The following is an 18135-nucleotide window of genomic DNA, read 5'->3' as shown; positions in this document are numbered from 1 at the left end:
CCAAAGCAGGGACCTCTGGAGACAGTGAGAACTTCCTGCAGTCTCTTCACCTCAGTTTCACTCCCCCTGGGCCCTCCTCACCCTCTTCTCACCTGTAGGATCCCTGCTCTTCACTTCTTTCAATTTAGCTTCCCTCCTACCTAAACCCAGAAGAAAAATCTGTCCTGTGAATTGAGATTTGGGGTAGGGTATGCCTTACTCTGGAGTGCCCAGCACATTCTTGGGGAGTTCTTAGATGCTACGTAACAAAGCACATCTGACTGCTTCTCCCACCTGCTCCAGCCAGTCCGTAAAGGAGATTTAAATAGGTCAGTGATCACAAAAAAGTACTTAAGTCTGTTAGGGGGGTGTTTATTATCCAAATTATTCCAGAACTAAGGTGCCCTTTTAAAGTGCCTTTTGTGTTCCACGAGTAATTCAAACATCCTGCGCATCTCTAATGTACAGGTGCTTTTCAAACTGACATTTCCTGGCCTGCACCAGTAATGGGACTTGGTCTAACAGGAGGCAAAGTAAAAATCTTTTTAAGGCTTCAGAGCCACTACGTAGGGCACAGTTATTCAAATAGTTCCGGCCACAGCAGGTAGCGTCTCAGCACATCTGTTTCCAGGCCATGTGGAAGACTAGTGTTAACAGCACAGTCATCGTTTTTGGCTTCTATTCACACTTCATTTATGAATCTCCTTCCAGCACCTAAAATCTCTGCAGTTCCAATAGACTTTCGTAGCAATTAAAGAGATTTGCTGTTGTGGAAAGGATGCCAGATACGCAGGGACACCTGCTGCTGTACGGAGTGCAGTGGTACATTACATAGTTCTTTATTCAGTATAGCAGAGCTGCAGTAGTGGATAGCTGAGTACTTTTTTAAAGCAAATTTTGATAGACAAACATTTAAGCCATGGGCTGATCCAGCTGAGTTCGGAATGTCTCATAATCTTCAGGAATGGTATCTGAAGGGGATGAAATTGAAGTTGGTGTAGATTAGCATCAAGATTGCAAATGAGAAGCAGAGTAAACCAGTAACACGAAATAAAAACCCGCAACCCTGTCGTGTGCAAAGAGGAATCCAACAAGATCTGAGTGGGGAGACAGGTGAGAGGAGCTGGGAACCTCAAGAAAAGCCAAGCATGATTCCAAGGGATCACCATTCAGTAGTAATTGTCTTTTGTCTGAAACCCCAAATTCAGATCTTGACTAAGTGTAGGGGATTGCCAGTCTCAGGTGCAGTGACTGCATTCCATCTCCCTAAGGCCCCTGCAGTTTAATGAGAAGTCAACTCTTGGCTTCCTGTCTTCACCAGTGCTGCTGGAGAAGAATTGCTGCCAGATTTCGCTCCAGAGCTGGGTGCATTTTAGTAATCAACAACCCATTTTCATTCATGTGGGATCCCATAAATGCTGCACCCGCTCGGTTACACAAATTGAGAGACATGAATCTCTATCCGTCACTGACGTGCAGCAGTCCCTTGAGGGGAACAAGGAGCGGGGCCATACATTGCATGGGGAAATGTTAGACAGTCAGATTCCACCTTCCCACCCCGCAGGCTGCTGTACTTCTAGGATAAAATGCAAGTTGTGTTGCTTCGTCTCTCAGAGCAGGTAGCACTGCTGGCTGGGATAGCTGGCAGCAATGTTCCTGCTTATGGGAGCAAAAGGCTAGTCCCCAAAGTGTCAGCACAGGGAACCACTCACCATTGCAGCGGTAACGCAGGTTGGACCAGATAATGTTCTCCTGGGAGAAGCAGAAGACCCCCAGCCGACCCCCTCGCATGGTTGTATCAAGGACGACTCCGCTGTCTGCTACCATTTCAGGGCCTTCATAGAAGCGAGCTCTGGAAGGGGATGATGTATCTTAAGAGGCCTCGCCCTATTAAAAGTGATTTTCCTTTCCCAAAGGAGGGAGTATTCCCCCATCATCTCCTGGACATGCTGAGTAAGGAGAGGGGCACGGTGTTTGACTTTATAAACAGGAGTTGAGTTTAGCAGTTGCTTCCCCCTTTCTTAAATTGTCTTAGTACAGTTTTTAGGTTGACTCCCCTTCCTTGCACAGGGCACAGAGCAAGCCCTGCTCCTTACCTGATGTATCCAACTTGAGGCCGGTGCTGTAGGAACCAACGATATGAGGTCTTGTCCTTCCAGCCAGAATTCCTGGGGTCTTTCCATAGCAGTTTGACCTGGTCTGTCGTGTCTCCAGTGTGCCAAAGGGAATTACGGAGATATTCTCCTGGCCCTGTATTAGATTTCACTGCCTGAGGGAGGAGAAAGGGCCGTGCTCATGTAGTAGGAGCACTAGAGGAAGCTAGTGCTACATTCACTACATGTACATACCTTCTGTTCATAAAGAGCAGTTCTGGCCAGAGTGACAGCAAAGCTAGAGAGTCCTGCCCTTCCCCCACGTAAGGTGCTTGATCTTAAACCAACTGATGCCCCCCTCCCACCCGCATGGGAGGACAGGAGCAGGGTGATCTGAAGTCCCCATGGGGTTTCTCTTGTGGTCCTACCTTCAGCTGAATTCCGGGCTCTGCTACTGCTCGGAAGGGGTTTGCCTGCCAGTATGTCTGCTCCATCTGCTTCCACATCACCACATAAAAACTGGAGCTGTCCTGGTAGCCGAAGATAAAGCCCGCATAGTCGTCGTCTGTGGCGGTGTTCACGTGGAAGGTGCCCTCGAAATCCACCCCGTTGAATGCAGTGTAACCTCAACCGGTAGGAAGGGGGGAGAAATAATCACTGCTCCTGAGCCAAGAAACAAAAACAGCCCAGTCCCCACTAGAGCCTCAACCATCCTGTTGGGATCCAGGCCTTCCCTTCATGGGCTAATCCAGAGACCCATACAAACACGGTCTCTCCCTCTTCTCCCCCAGCATTAAGCCGTAATAGCAGATCAAACCCAGACCCTTGTCTGGTTGAACCAAGCTGCCTGCTCAAGTGTCTAGTTTGTCCAGCTTCCATGTTTTCCAGAAACTTCCCCTCTTCTAGGTGTTGCTAAGAAAAATCCCTTAACTTCATTGCACCGATTGCTTATTACAGAGCCAGAACGTTCAAGACAAGAATTTCTTTTCTCCAAAGGAGAGAATTTGGCTGAGCCACTAAAACGATCTCCAAAATGTTCTTTGAAAATTGTGCTGGGAAGAGGAATTACACCTATGAATAAGGCCCTGCTAGGCCAGAGAGCTGATTCTTACCCACAGCCAGGCCAGGATCGCTGTTCATGGTCTGGACAATTTCCATGCCCTGTGAAATGCAAATGTTAACTCATTACCATCTGGAGCTGAAAACTTTTATCATTGTCACATGGACTTGGAGCAAAGAGGTGAAAACGTGCTTCCCTCTCCAAGGAGGAGATAGCAAAATCCCTCTCAACAAGAGTTAATTCCAGTCATCTGTGAAAATCTGGTGCTGATTTAAGACGTGCTGTAATCCCCCTCCCAAAGGGTTGGCAGGTCAGGGAGAGATTCGGCTACTCCAGCAGGCTGGTGCCACCCCACAGGGGCCTCCAGCCATGTCTCTGTAACCTGAGCCATCTCTCCTCCTCTTCTGGCTCTCCCTAATGAGAACACAACTGGGCAAAGGGCGGGGCCCAGGCTCAGGCTTTGCGGGTCATTCCCCTCCCGCTTCCATTCAACCAGCCAACAGAAGGGCTTTGGGGTTTGTGGATTCTGCTAAGCCGTCTAGCTGCATCACTCACTAATTCCTAGCACCCTCTCCCACTAGATCTGAAGCCGTCTCCTACCTGGTTAAGGACAATCCAGTTAGGGTCAATCTGTGCGTCGCCTTCAGGGTCCAACACGACTGTCTGGAAGGCCCTGAAATCTGTCAGGGTCACCTCTGCATTCTCTGGGCACACGTCGATTCTGTCAATCACCTGGTCACTGTCAAAGTCGTCTTCACAGCGATCCCCCACACCATCACCTGTAATGAAGCGCACCAAGTTACCCGTTCTACGATAGCACCATCTCCTCGCACCCACTCGGCTCTCAGCCATAGGTTTCAGGGTGGTTGTATCTATCCTGTGATAACTAGGCCTACAGATTTACCCAGTCAAAGGGCATAAAATGTCGCAATAACCCAGAACCACCAGTGTTGAGGAGAGAAGGTGCAAAAGTGAGACAGACTGAATTAGTCCCTACCAAAAGACCACCTGATACAACTCAAGCACGGTCTTAAAATCATTCCTGGTAAACAAGTGTGAGATACGAGGGGGGCAGAGGATGGATGTGTCAGAAATTGGGCCTTACTGGACAAAATAATGCAAGGACAGGCTGTTCCAGCCATCACTCCCTGGGGGAGGAAATACAGGCAAACAGGGGGAGGCTACTGCCACACTGACTGAAAGAAGGGGAAGGAAAAAGCTTCACTCATGGCTGCCACCCTCACTGTCTCTGGGGACCTTGGCCCCCCTCATCCTAATCCTGAGCCATGTCCTGACCTGACTAGACCAGAGAGGGACCCAGGTGACACCACCACCCCTTGCTCTGGCTGACTCCTGAACACCAACTGGGATGTGACACTGTTTCCTTCCATATCTTATTTCTTCTCCTTCTGTCTGATAAGTGTCTAGCTTAGCTGGCCAACACTTCCCGGAGGGCAACTAAAAGCCGGGCCCTAAACAGTCTGATGCTGGTACAAGTTTGCCAGGTCTCGGAGCAGCTGATCAGACCATGGGCTGGGGCTGTGTTTTTCCAGCAGTGAGGCTGCAAGTGAAAGTCAACCCCAGAGCCAGAAGCTGTTTTTTTTCCTCTTTGTTGCTCTTTTCTCTCCTTTGGGTGTGTTCATCTTGTTTTGTCTTAGGAAACAGGATCAGACTTTGACAGCAGCTCCTGCCCAACTCAACTAATTTCCTCTCTTTTCCCTAAAAGGACAATTATTACCATATTTTAGTACGATCTAAGAAACTGTCAGACGAGGAGGGTGGTGCTTCGAAAAACTCTCACTAGGGAAAGGGAACAAGGAACTTTAGCATAAAAGCCTTAATTAATACTTAGCATTTCAAATGCTTTAACCAGCCCCACTTCCCTTTCTGTGCCTTTTTATTAAAGGGTAACAGGACTTTTAATGGTGTTGGTGCCATGGTGCCAAGCAGCTGGAGGTCTCTCCAGCAAACCTCAGATCTGTTTAGCCTAGTTTAGTGACTAGGTTCTGGTAATGCCTTTAGCCCATGTATTCCATCTACATTAATACAACCACGTCCCAGATAGGTGCCCTGCTGGGGCCAAGTGTCCATGCACAGCTGGACTTCTCTTGGGACCGTTCTGTAGGAACCCCCACCTGGGGCTGGTTCCCCCTCCCAGTCACAGATGCTAATAATGCTGGGGGTGGGGGAGGAGGAATTTCACACCTTTTAATCCAGTCACTACACCCAAGAAAAGGAAGTCACTGGGTCACCTAGGTCAGTCACTACACCCAAGAAAAGGAAGTCACTGGGTCACCTAGGTCAGTCACTACACCCAAGAAAAGGAAGCCACTGGGTCACCTAGGTCAGTCACTACACCAAGAAAAGGAAGTCACTGGGTCACCTAGGTCAGTCACTACACCCAAGAAAAGGAAGTCACGTCTCCTAAATGTTCTTTAAACTAGCTAGCACGTGACTGAAAGCAAGAAGGGGCAGGTCCTGCAGGGCTCGTGCGACACTTGTTCCCCTTACGGTCTGAATCGTCTTGGCCGGGGTTGGGGACTAGCCGGCAGTTGTCAGGGCCGGGAGGTCTTAGATCCGGAATCCCGTCATTGTCATCGTCGTCGTCACATTCATCTCCAATCCCGTCGTGGTCCGTGTCCAGCTGGGAGCTGTTGGGCACTGAGGGGCAGTTGTCATGTGAGTCCTGGTGGCCGTCCCCGTCTCTGGCAGAGAGAACATCAGACAAGCCGAGATCAGAACATCTGGCAAGACCAGTGGATGCTAAAGGGCGCAACAGGGGCACATGAACTCTGCCCCACATGCAACAGCAAGAAGCCTGCAACAAGTGTGTGTGTGTGTGTTTTACAAAGGCACCCACCTGTCAGGTGAGCTGGGATCCTGCCTGACAGCAGGAAAGTGGCAGCTGGTAGTTTCGCCAGCCATAAAAATCTAACCTGTGACTTAAGCCAGGATGAGTTAAATTCACTCAAGTTGGACATGCCTTAATAGACCAGGAGTGGGCAAACTTTTTGGCCCAAGGGCCACCTCGGGCTTGCAAAACTGTATAGAGGGCTGGGTAGGGAAGGCTGTGCCTCCCCAAACAGTCTGACCCCTATCCACCCCCTCCCACTTTCTACCCCCTGAAAAACCCCCATAGAACTCCTGACCCATGTAACCCCCCCCTGCTCCTTGTCCCCTGACTGCCCTGACCCCATCCACCCCCCACCCCCTGACAGGCCCCTGGGACTCCCAAGCGTATCCAACCCTGCCTGCTCTCTGACTGCTCTGACCCCTATCCACACCCCTGCCCCCGATAGGCCCCCCAGGACTCCCACATTTATCTGAACCTCCGCCCCATCCATACCCCACCCGCTCCCTGTTCCCTGACTGCCCCTCGGGTCCCCCGCCCCTTATCCAACCCCCCGACCCCCTTACCATACTGCTCAGAGCAGCATGTCTGGCAGCCGTGCTGCCCAGCTGGAGCCAGACATACTGCTGTGCTGCCCTGCAGGAGTGCGAGCCCCAGCACCCAGAGCGCTGCCCGCATGGTGGCATGGCTTCAGGAAAGGAGGGACAGCAGGGGAGGGGCCGGGGGCCAGTCTCCCCGGCCGGAAGCTCAAGGGCCAGGCAGGAGCGTCCCGTGGGCCGGACATGGCCCACAGGCTGTAGTTTGCCCACCTCTGTAATAGGCCGATAGTTGTCTCAAGAGCAGCTGTTTCTTGTTCCCCAAATGAGCCTGGGGGCAGCTGGTTCTTACCGGTCCTGGTTAGTGTCACACAGGTCCCCCACGAGGTCATGGTCAGCATCTTCCTGGTAAAACAAAACATTAACCATCAGCTGAAACGTGCCCCAGGTGGACTGAAGATTTAGTTCCCAAGGAAGAACAGACTGCTTGGGCCTAAGCACCTGCCCCCTCAATTGATATTTAGCGCTGGCGAGGTGAAGAGGGCCCCACAGAGGAAGCAATTTCTGCAGTGCTCATGGTGAACTGGTGGATTTCTCCCTGCAACAGTCATGGAGAGCAGTATTTTAGGATGCAAAGCTGCTGCTCCATCAGGCCCATGCATGCTGGAAGCTGTGGTCTCTACAGGCTGCCCTTCTGTAGTAGAGATTGAGCTACCAGCAAGGCAGCCCGTGGCTGGGCAGTGTGGGTGGCATCCCTGCCACTACACCCGCTGATGAGAGCTCAAGCAGGAGTGACGTTTACTTGCCTGGTTTGGGTTACTGATGGTAGGGCAGCTGTCACACACGTCCCCCACTCCGTCCCCATCGCTGTCTTTCTGATCAGGGTTGTGGGTGTTTTTGCAGTTGTCCTCCACATTTTTGATCTCTGTAAGCCACAAACACAGGGCCAGGGCCCTTTAACCCAGCCCTGCCATGAGAGGCAGGTGCAGCAAGCTTGGCTAGGTTAAAGAGGGCAGGAAGCTGGGCCTGGCCCAGTTCTTCATGCCCCTCTGTGTGCATTTAATGTATTTATGTTCCCTGGTGTTTCAGTGCCTCCAAAGGCTCTTCTCTGGGGCTGAATCATCCCTGGGGACTGAAATCAGACCAGAGGCCACATTATTTTGAACCCTTTAATGGTTCAAGGCAGAAGCACATGCTGTAAACATAAATGAGTTTTTTCAGCACGGTATAACCTTACTAACTAAAGAGGCAAAAAGAAAACAGAAGATTTGGGTCAGGTAAACAGCCTGATGGGAACCTGAGGTCAAAGGAGAGCATTGAATTGTTGAGCTTTTGGCACTAGAGGTGTGAACGTACTTGACTTGAGTTTTGGCCGGCAATACCACGAGTTGCCTACAGAGGGCAGCTATGTCTGTCAAAGGCCAAAACGGTGCCCACAGCTGTTCGCTGCATTCACCAAACTGGGCTTTGTCCACACTAGATTTTTTCCTCCTTTGCCACTCCAAGGGTGGGAGACTTTTTAGTTTTCCAAGCAATGAATGCTCATCCAGAAGTTACAGCTGCCCACCTGTGACATCTCCCCCAGGACACGGGATTCTCCCTAGTGCCCATATCCCCTCTGTGAGCTGGGTGAGAGCTAAACCTTTCCTGGGTCCTCCAAATATCCAGCTGGTATGTGAGGGGTGAGGAAGGAAAGGTGTTTAGTGGGAGGGAGACCGATGAGAAAATTGCCCTGGACTGGTAGTTCCCAGCCTGTGGCTCAGGGTACTGTACACAGGGTGTTAGCTCTCCTTGTTAACAGTTGCTTCTACAAGTGTCCAGGTTTCCCCTTACAAAGAAATCTCACCCATGTTATCATTCCTAGACACATCTGTACCATGCTGGCCTGAGAGAGGAACTGTTCTCAAACCTGCATTCCTCACAGAGAGTGACAGAGCTGCAAACAGCATCTTCTCTGTCCAGGAGTAACCAGCTGCTGAGGGTTTAGACCAAAGTTGTCAGTGTTTTCCCAAACTTCTCTAAAGCAGATTTTATGTATTAGCCTTGGCTTATTTACTACGCATTGGCTGTTAGACTTGGAAAACTCCAACAGCATCTTCTGGAGGTCTGAGACAGGCCAGACACAATATACTCAGCAACCTCTCTGACTTCACTTCTTATCACAATGCCATGAGCTTCTCCCCCAGTGAATCGCGCCAGGGAGATTCCTTAGTTGTAGCGACTCTGGGGAATAGTCTATAAAGGAATTTCCTCTCTCCCAGGCCTGGGGCAGTTGTGGTTTCTGGCTCTAGAAAACGTGCATTTACCCCCAGCCCAGCTATCTGGTGATGACGTATAGACCAGCAAACCTCTTCCAGGACCTAGCCCTGACACTTTCCCTCATCAGCCTGAGCAGGTGGCGCACTCAGCAGGCCTTCAGCCACTGAGCGGGCTAGGCTGGGAGCCACTCAGCGTGCCCAACGGCTTCATTTCTACGTGGAAGCTGCTGCAGCTCTTGATTTGGGAAGTCGGAATCTAGGGCCAGTGTGGAGATCGCGTGCGTTGTGGCCTCTTGTGAACCGCGAAGGCTCTTGGCCTGTGTCCTTGGTGGGAGGTGAATCTCTGCCCAAGGACACAGTGATTAGAAGGGCTTTAGCTAGTCAGAAATTAGTGCTTTTCCTGCAGCACTCTAGGCCACCTGTCTCCAGTATCTGGTTTCTGCCTGATGTGACTCAGTCTGTGGCCCAGGGGCCGGGGCCAGCTTGAGGCACCGCCACTCTCGTTTGGGTGTGGTCTGTGTCCCAGCCGCCCAACCCTTACTGTCTCCATCGATGTCGTCATCACACGCGTCTCCCTTCCCGTCCCTGTCGCTGTCCCGCTGGTCGTTGTTCTTCACATGCCGGCAGTTGTCACAGGCGTCACCGAAGCGATCCTTGTCCGTGTTGCGCTGGTCCGTATTGCGCACAAGGACGCAGTTGTCCTGTGAGGTGGGGGGAAGGGAGCCGTGATGAAGCTGCACCCGGCTGTGGGGAAGGTACAGAAAGAGGTCCCGGGACAGACCTACTCTGAACGATCTGAGCCCAGCCTGATGCCCTCATTCCAGGCATTGTCGCAAAGCCCAGGAGCGGTGTATGTTCAGCTGGGACCAGCATTTGCCCAGGACCAACACTGAAAAGCTGGGACACACCCATCCCTGCCACTCCCTCAGAGAAGCACGATTTCATCCAAACGCAGCCTCCCCCTCTTCCTCCACACCCACCCCTTCCTGCCTTGATCGTTTCACGAGAGGATTAAAGCCTCCGGTCAGCACTGGACAGAACAATGGCTCCTCAGGGCACATCTGAAGCCCTCACCCCAGAAAGCCCCCTTTGCTTCAGGTACCGTAGAGGCCGCCCAAGCTGTGCCCAGCAGAGGCACATCCTGATTAGCGCCAGCCTCAACTTCAGCACCCCAGGGTGAAGGCTACAGGTCTCCAGCCATGTAGGCAGAGCTGGAGCACTGCATGCTGGGACCTCCTTGTTTCTCTGGGTTCGGTGGGCATGTGCTGGCACGGCTTGGGGCTAAGCATTAGAGAGTCCAAACCTCTGCATTTAATATCCCATCTCCATCAGCATCGTCATCGCACGCGTCACCGATGCCATCCTTGTCCGCATCTTCCTGGCCGGAGTTGGGGATGGTCACACAGTTATCCTGACAGAAGAGCAGCCGTGAAGTACCTTGAGCTGCTGGTGTATTGTGCAAACACCCTCCCCGCCGCCCTTTTTCAAACCACAAAATCCTGGACAAGCCTGCCCTGGAGTCAGATCACTGCTGAGCCAGTCCCAGGGTGGCTGAGAGCGATGTGCCTGTGCTGGGAGTCAGGTCACTCCTGAGCCAGTCCCAGGGCGGCTGCTCCGAGCGACACGCCTGCCCTGGGAGTCAGGTCACTCCTGAGCCAGTCCCGGGGCGGCAGCCGCGAGCGACGCACCTGCCCTGGAGTCAGGTCACTCCTGAGCCAGTCCCGGGGTGGCTGAGAGCAACGTGCCTGTGCTGGGAGTCAGGTCACTCCTGAGCCAGTCCCGAGGCGGCTGCTCTGAGCGAGGTGCCTGCGTTGGAGTCAGGTCACTCCTGAGCCAGTCCCGAGGCGGCTGCTCTGAGCGACGTGCCTGCCCTGGAGTCAGGTCACTCCTGAGCCAGTCCCAGGGCGGGTACGAGCAACGCACCTGCCCTGGGAGTCAGGTCACTCCTGAGCCAGTCCCAGGGCAGCTGTGAGTGACTCGCCTGCATGGCTTGGGGGACAGTGGTTCCATAGGGGTGGGGAAGCGGAGCTGACCTGCGTTTTGAGCTCTTTAGTGCTGGCCTCTTGCTCTGCTCTGTTCTGGTGTCCTGCTCAGTCTCTTACCTTGCGGCATTTTCGGTCTGTGCAGCGCAGCTTCTCATCTGGGAATCCATCAATGTCTGTGTCCCTCCCGCAGACGTAGCCATTCCCAGCCCAGCCGACAATGCACTACAAGACAGCAAATGTGGGGAGTGAGGGTGCAGTGAGAGATCTACTGCAGACCCGCTCCCCTGAGCACATGCAGCCGGGCTGCAGGGCTGCATACCACGGGCTGCACTTGGCCTCACAAATCCTGGGGGATTGGACGCCTCATTCCGCAGGTGAGCTATCCCCTGGAAGAGGCAGCTGTGCTGTGACGTGTTAGTTCAGATCGGAGCTCTCAGCTGCATACTGAGGCATAGAGAGATTCAGCAGCCCTGGGCTCCCCCTGGCCCCAGCGTGTTCCACTGGACCTTAGCGCCCAGTCTGAACAGGGCTCACCCCCCTTCAGCATCAGTGCAGTGCTCAGGGGCTGTGGACACACAGAGACCTGGAAGTGTTGGCTCACTGCACGTAGGCAGCATCTTTGCGAGCAACAGGCCGCTCTGTGGTGTGCTAACGGAGAAGTTCCTCTCTCAGCTCCGCTGGGAGCACGAAGTGATACAGACTTGAACTGGTGGCACATGCTGGCCAGTAGGGGTGAGTGATAGACATAGGATCCCGTGTACAGACCTGAAGGGAAAACAGCCCCCCCGTCCCCCCCCGAAGGCCTTGCTGTCTAAGCGAAGGGCAGTTTGGTTCTCACCACACACGAGATGGTCCCGTCACGTTCAACAATGCAGCGAGCTCTCTCATGGCATGGACTGAGTTCCCCATTGGGACAGCGTCTCTCCGCCTGGCTCCTGCACCCAGCAATCTGGTCCCCAACAAAGCCAGGCTTACAGGACCCGCACCGGTAGGATCCCTGCCAGAGGAGCGACAAGAAGTAAGATGGGTGCTGGGAAAACGTTGCTTGAACCCCCATCCAGCGGGTGCAACTGCTCCATCCCAACGGAAAGGGGACGCTACAGGGTGTCTAGGGGCAGTGGCCCAGGCCAGCTGGTGCTACTTACCCGAGTGTTGATGCAGATGGAGTTTGGAACACAAGCCCTGGCGCTGTCCGTCTCACATTCATTGATGTCTGTACAGACCTGTCCGGGAAGGAGAAAGTGGGAGGGTGAATCGCACCTCAGTAGAAAGCAGCCACCTCACTTGAAGTGGCTTTTGGGGATGGGATGAGGGGGTTTGATGTACCTGTTTGTTGGCTCTGGCGAATGCTAGCCCAACCCCTTGGGGTGCTGGCCCAGTGTAGCCGGTGGGACAAGGGTCACAATGGAAGCCAGGGGCCGTGTTAACGCAGTTGACTCTCGGGAAGCAGGGATTCGTGCTGCACTGTAGGCAGGAAGGAGAGTTCCTGCTGAATTGCTAGTTGTGACTGCAAACCAGCCATTCCTATAGTCTGACCCTGGCGGGACAGGGCAAGGAGGGACGGCCTCATGGGGCAGGCAAGAGTGAATGGAGATATTTGAATTTCTGTGCCAGTGGAAAGTGCAGCTCCCCATAGGGTGACCAGATGTCCCGATTTTATTGGGACAGTCCTGATTTTGGGGTCTTTTTCTTACATAGGCTCCTATTACCCCCCACCCCCATCCAAATTTTTCACATTTGCTGTCGGGTCACCCTAGCTCCCCATGTCCTCTGCTCTCCCAAGCTGAATAGGATGCAGACAAGGAAAGCAAATCAACTGAGAAGATTCCTTCCCGTTAATTTCCAAGGTGCGTCTAGTTTCCAGGCAGGGTAGTAACTGACCCTTCTTGGCAGTGTCTCAGAGTCCGAAGTTCTGTATAATTGACCATGCTGGTTTTGAGGGGTCAGGGTTTATTCACAGCACTGTGGTGAAGTTGCCCATCTCAGAAGGAGAGCGTTAGCATTCAACAGTGCCTCCAGCCCCAAAGATTATACTTCCCTTCATTTTAAATTGCTTCATCTTTTCCCACCGTTTTAATTTAAGCTTTGTGCATTATATCCCCGGTGTCATTAAACAAGGAAACCTGTTACCATCCAACAAACCTCAGCTGAACGAAATTCTGGCCGTACAAAGGACATAAAACCGGTCTTTAGTAAGCAACTAGCCAAAGAATCGGGGAAAAAAATAATTTGCCTAGTAGAATCTGATCTTAAACTGCAGAGACAGGTTGGAAACACTGAGGCTGGTTTAGTGTGTTCGGAGGGAGCCTGCTGTGCAGGTTTCAGGGGTCCATTATGATCAGCTAGTCTGAGGTGCATATCACAGGCCAGCGACCCTCACCTGATAACGTTTTGCATCAGGCCCCTGTTTGCATCACTTTTAGAAAGAGACACCAGGCCTTTAAAGACTTCTCGGATGGAGCACGAAGAAGGGAGTTTTAATACATGAGAGATGCATCCACTCCAGTTAAATTACAGAGGGCATTGGTCTGTTGCATTAGGCAGGAAAGTGTAACTGTGTGACCTCCACTGCTGACGACAGGGCTAACATGAGAGACTCCTACTCTGCTCCAGATAGGAGTTAGCCACAGGTTTCTGTAATGTCCAGTGACTCACTTCAGGTGGGTTCTGACCTCATTGATATCTGTGCAGTTGGTCCCATTGCCTGTGAAGCCCAGGGGGCAGGGTCCACAGTGGAAGCCAGAGTCAGTCTCTGTGCAGGTAACTCCAGGGAAACACGAGTTTGGCAAACATCTGGGAAATCGTGTTATGCTGATCCCTGGGCCTATTGCCCCTGGGTGCATACCTGAAGAATAGAAAACATGTTAGGAACAGAGCTGCCACAGACAGCACCTATCCTATGTTACACTTACCAGGGGCCTTCTCATAGTGCTTCACAAATAGTGAATGATCTCTCTCAGCCCTGGGAGGGAAAACAGTGATGTTCCTATTTTGCAGATGGGGAAACTGAGGCACAAAGAAGTTACTTGTCTGAGGCCTCTCAGACTCAGTGGGAAATACAGCCTGGAATCTTGACTCCCCATCTGGTACATTAATGTCATCCACATCCTTCTCAATCCTGCTCGCCTAACCATCACACCCATTACCCAGACTCCCCAGGGTAGCAGAGGGTCCAGAACTGGCCCCAGAAGGGAGGGCTGGTACAACTCCCGGCTGGGGATCTAAGATTAGCATCTATTTCTGAAGCTCCAAGGTTGTCCCATGAGAGGACTGTTACCCAGCCTGCCTTGACAGTATGGATTAGAGCTGCAGGGCTGCTATGAAGTGTTCTCGTTCAAGGCCCTGCCAGCTCGAAGGATAGCCCCAGGAATGCCAAGTAATCCATCTTTCCCCAGACTCTTTGGTAACCAGAGTAATGAGCAGGGAAGACAAAGATCAAGTGAGGAGAAGAAAGTTCAAGACAGTTTTATGAGCAACTTATTAAAACAACTGCTGTGGATGAATGGGATTCTGTACAGTGGCTCCCAGAGGCTCTGACTAATCTCTTTTGCTGCAGAAATGTGGAACCAGTTACTGCTGTGTTCTTTAGATGTGCTGGCAAATAACGGAACATCTCACTCAACTGCACTCTCCTAAAACCAAGTACACTGGAAGTAAATCTCAGTCCAGAAAGTCACTTAGTGGGGAGCAGGCAGCAATTGATGTACAAAATGCTGATTGATTGTTTCCTTGCTCAGCCGAGGCAGAAGTGGCTTGGAAGGACTGGCACAGAGTAATGTTCCATTTCATTCACAGCTCAGGAGTGGCCAACTCTTAACTAGCAAACTTGCCCCCATCCGCCCCCTCCCACTTCCGCCCCTAACTACCCCTCAGAACCCCTGCCCCGTGGGGTTATTAGGCGACAGGAGGCTGTAGGCACCTGAAAACCGAAATGACTGCCCTGCCTTGTGCAGCGTGGCCCGGCAGAGGGCTGTTATGGAACAGAGTCTATCAAGGGCTGAGGGTACAAAGAGGTGGGGGTTGTGTGGACTAAGGCTGCTCCCGAGGCAGCCGGCAATCGAGAGGACTCCGGGCTCACCTCCTTGCAGCACTGCACAGGTTTAACTTGACGCCTGATTTTCAAACAGATGTGAAAGGCTGTGTGAACATGCCGCGTTCAGGTGAAGAGCAGCGGTTTAGCTTACGTTGACTAGGAACACATCTGAGCTGATCTAAAAGACAACTGTCCACACAGTGTTTTACAGCAGTGTAATTAACCTAGTGCATGTGTGTCTGGGCAAGGCCTGGTGGCAGAAGGGAAGAGGCTTATGTAGGCGCGTGCGGCTCCCAGCCCCTGCACCAGCTAATTGTTGCGCCTGCGATTGCTAAGGGGGTGACATCCTAGGAAAAAGACCTGAGCACAGGGCTGGGGTCCAGAAATACCCACGTTCTAACCCCAACTCTGACACTGACTTCCTGGGGGCAAGTTGCTTCACTTTCCCTAGATCACAGCTGAGTATAATTATCCTCAGCTGCCTCCCAGGAGTGGGTCACGAAGCTTAGTTAATGGTTATGAAGTGCTTCGAAGAGGGGCATTGCCAAGTCTGAGGATTATCCTAGGGCACTTCTCGTGAATGTGAACAAGCCAACCCCTTGATGGGGGCTGTGGTAGGTGATGGTCTGTTGCTTGTTTAAACAAACGTAGGAGGCAGCAGTGAGCAGCTGGGCCTGGGGCATTTCACGGAGCAACTCACCGCAGGCATCGCACTCCATGACCGTGTTTTTCAGGAACGTGATCTCCTTAATCTAGGAAGGAAACAAGAGTCACCAGTTAGCCAGAAGCTTCCACTCCCATTCACGTCGCTTGCACTGAGGCTTTTCAGCGCCAGAAGGGACTTGCACACTTCTACACGTCTGTTTACAAGAGGTGTAGTCTTGCATCAAAACCTGAGTTGTGGGCCTTGTGTGGACTGAGACTGCCCTCCGCACCTCTCTCACACCCTTCAGCCTAGAGGAGGCAGGCCCCCCTTGCTGCCGAGATGAGCTTACCATGGGCCAGGGGAGAGACATGTTTCCTTTTTCCAGGGGCTTTCATACTCGTGCAAGTTGCTGGGCTTCTCCCTCATAGCACTGAGTGCTATTTCCTGCAGCTGTACCTCCCCTCTAAGCTGGAGGGCATGAAAGGGAAAGTCAGGGCCAGTAAGGGGCAGGGGCGGCTCCAGGCCCCAGCATGCCAAGCACATACCTGGGGTGGCAAGCCATGGCGGGCGCTCTGCCGGTCGCCGCGAGGGCAGCAGGCAGGTTGCCTTCGGCAACGTGCCTGCGGAGGGTCCGCTGGTCCCGTGGCTTCGGTAGAACCTCCCACAGGTGTGCCGCCGAATCCGTGGGATCGGGGACCTCCCACAGGCAAGCCACCGAAGGCAGCCTGCCTGCTGTGCTTGGGGCAGCAAAATGCCTAGAGCTGCCCCTGGTAAGGGGTTAATTAGTGTCACATAGGGGCCACTAGATGAAGGGCCTGGTTTGACAGGTGGGAAATCGAGGGAGAGCAGAGACTCTCCAAATATCTGGGGTGTCAGACAGCCTGCCCAGCACTGCAGGTGCCACAGCTGGTGCACAGCTGCTCTGAGACCAAGGCTCAGTCCTGCTCTTCCCCTCCCAAAGGCACTTACTCCAGGGACCGCCCTCCTCCATCCCCATTCACTTAGCAACCTGCTGCGTTTTCTAGTGTGGGAGGATGAAAGCAAAGCAGCTGGCAGAAGTCACTGAAATGGCTGCAAGGGACTGGCCACCGGCCTAGCCAGTTCCTTTAATCCAAAGAGGGGGTGGGGGAAGATCAACAGGGTCATTAAAAAATATCTGGATAATCTGCAGTGGTGGGGGTAGAGACAGGCTGTCCCTTCAGTGGAGTAAAGGATGTTGGCCTGGCACAGACAACGATGTATATGTTTCAAGGCACGTGTAGAACCCAGCACTGCAGGGCTCTCCATGACCCCAGCTCTCCTAAAGCTACACCCAAGCCAGAGAGCCTGGTTATAACCCAGATAAAGCAGCTAGCAAGGGCAGGAGCAGCCCAAGGCTTTAGTCTGGTTCTGGGGACACCAGTTAGGTCCCAGGCAAAACACCCCTTTCATCTGTGGCCCCATCGCAACTAGGAAAATGCATGAGCTAAGGTGTTTTAAGGCAAGACTTTGCACTCAGCGTAGGCACCTTTAAAAATAGCAATGGCAGACCCTGACTGCCTGGGAGCCCAGCGGACAAAGTGCACTGGCTGGGGAATTGTCTAGATGACTTCATAGGTCTTTTCCAGCTCCCATTTCCGCGGTTCCATAACATCGGAGGGAGCAGCGCTGCCCAAGTGAGGAAAGGGGAGAAGTCAGACTGCAAAGCGCCATCCCCTGGTCTCTGTCCAGCACCCACAGACCTTGTGTTCTCATCACCATAGATCAGGATTGTGCCCACACAAAAGCACCTGTTCATACCTCGCCCACAGCTCCTACGTACAAGGGCAGGGTCTCACTTTACACCAGACTCTTCCTCCATCCAGTGTTACCCTGGGGCTACAGTAATCGTCACGTCATGTTTAGAATAATTTAATCTAAGCCAGATGTCGCACCAAACCCAAATCCTCAATTCAAAGCATTCCAGCCAGTGAGACAGTTTGGAGCAGGATTGGAGCACCGCTATCCAGCACCACCTCTAATTCAACTTGATGCTGTGAATTCGGGCTGCATAGCCACCTGTTGCTCATTACTGGTGTGTGAAATGCTGAATTGTGGAAAATAAAGTAATAGAAAAACTTAACAAAATGAACAGCACCTCTGTGTAAGCTTCCACCTTAGCTCTCTAGTGATGTGCGTGAGTCCTTCATTCGAGAGAGTCTGTTAGAGACTGAATCCATGGCAGAATAAATAAATAAAGCCTGTGTGGAGAAGCACGCTCAGCTTGAAGGGCGTGTTGGAAAGCACTGCCCCAGGCTACCAGGAGCCATGTCTGACCTGATTCCTAGCAAACACTGAATATTTATGCAACAGCCTGAAATGTGAGAGTAACTCAGTGCAACAGATGGTTTTGCAGATTAGAGGCTGCCCAGTTTGCACTGGCACAGGGGCTTGGCTGCCATTCCAATTCTCTGGCAGGCAGAGGCTGCTGCCTTCTGTGAACAGAGGCGAGAGAGGGAGAATGGAACCTTTCTATGGAGTTAAAAAGGAGCTGACCAGACAAATTGCCACCTCCTTGGTAAAACAGGCAAGATCTAAATTCACCCAAGGTTCCAAAGTCCCTCAGCTGCTGCTGGAGCCTGCGAGGTGTAGGATTAAAGCACCAGGAGGAAACAGAGCGTGAATACAAGGCTTGTTCAGATCCCATGTGACTTCTGTTTCCTAGACCTTACTCGG

General features: G+C 52.4%; 1 protein-coding gene across 6 annotated transcripts in view; it reads right to left on the bottom strand.

The window, feature by feature from the left end:
- Positions 1 to 330: 330 nt before the first annotated feature.
- COMP (cartilage oligomeric matrix protein) overlaps positions 331 to 18135 on the bottom strand; it is a 52989-nt gene continuing 35184 nt past the window's right edge. For 2 of the 6 annotated variants that reach the window (XM_050934456.1, XM_050934457.1), the window contains 17 exons: positions 15496 to 15547; positions 13435 to 13607; positions 12089 to 12226; positions 11908 to 11985; positions 11601 to 11759; positions 10880 to 10984; positions 10081 to 10188; positions 9319 to 9478; positions 7322 to 7444; positions 6872 to 6920; positions 5644 to 5837; positions 3733 to 3911; positions 3185 to 3233; positions 2501 to 2697; positions 2076 to 2248; positions 1692 to 1831; positions 331 to 950 (listed from right to left, as the gene is read on the bottom strand). In XM_050934456.1, the coding sequence (XP_050790413.1) occupies positions 892 to 950; positions 1692 to 1831; positions 2076 to 2248; positions 2501 to 2697; positions 3185 to 3233; positions 3733 to 3911; positions 5644 to 5837; positions 6872 to 6920; positions 7322 to 7444; positions 9319 to 9478; positions 10081 to 10188; positions 10880 to 10984; positions 11601 to 11759; positions 11908 to 11985; positions 12089 to 12226; positions 13435 to 13607; positions 15496 to 15547 (2136 nt within the window). In that variant the 3' untranslated portion in view covers positions 331 to 891. Of the gene's footprint in view, positions 951 to 1691; positions 1832 to 2075; positions 2249 to 2500; positions 2698 to 3184; positions 3234 to 3732; positions 3912 to 5643; positions 5838 to 6871; positions 6921 to 7321; positions 7445 to 9318; positions 9479 to 10080; positions 10189 to 10879; positions 10985 to 11600; positions 11760 to 11907; positions 11986 to 12088; positions 12227 to 13434; positions 13608 to 15495; positions 15548 to 16948; positions 17201 to 17220; positions 17518 to 17557; positions 17734 to 18003; positions 18133 to 18135 lie in introns of those variants that run through there. The other 4 variants (XM_050934461.1, XM_050934459.1, XM_050934462.1 and 1 more) reach the window with 4 other exon arrangements.

The sequence above is a fragment of the Gopherus flavomarginatus genome, chromosome 24, assembly GCF_025201925.1.
Source record: "Gopherus flavomarginatus isolate rGopFla2 chromosome 24, rGopFla2.mat.asm, whole genome shotgun sequence".
Classification (NCBI taxonomy): domain Eukaryota; kingdom Metazoa; phylum Chordata; order Testudines; family Testudinidae; genus Gopherus; species Gopherus flavomarginatus.
The sequence above is the reverse complement of the archived record's forward strand: the minus strand, read 5'-3'. Positions and strand labels throughout refer to the sequence as shown.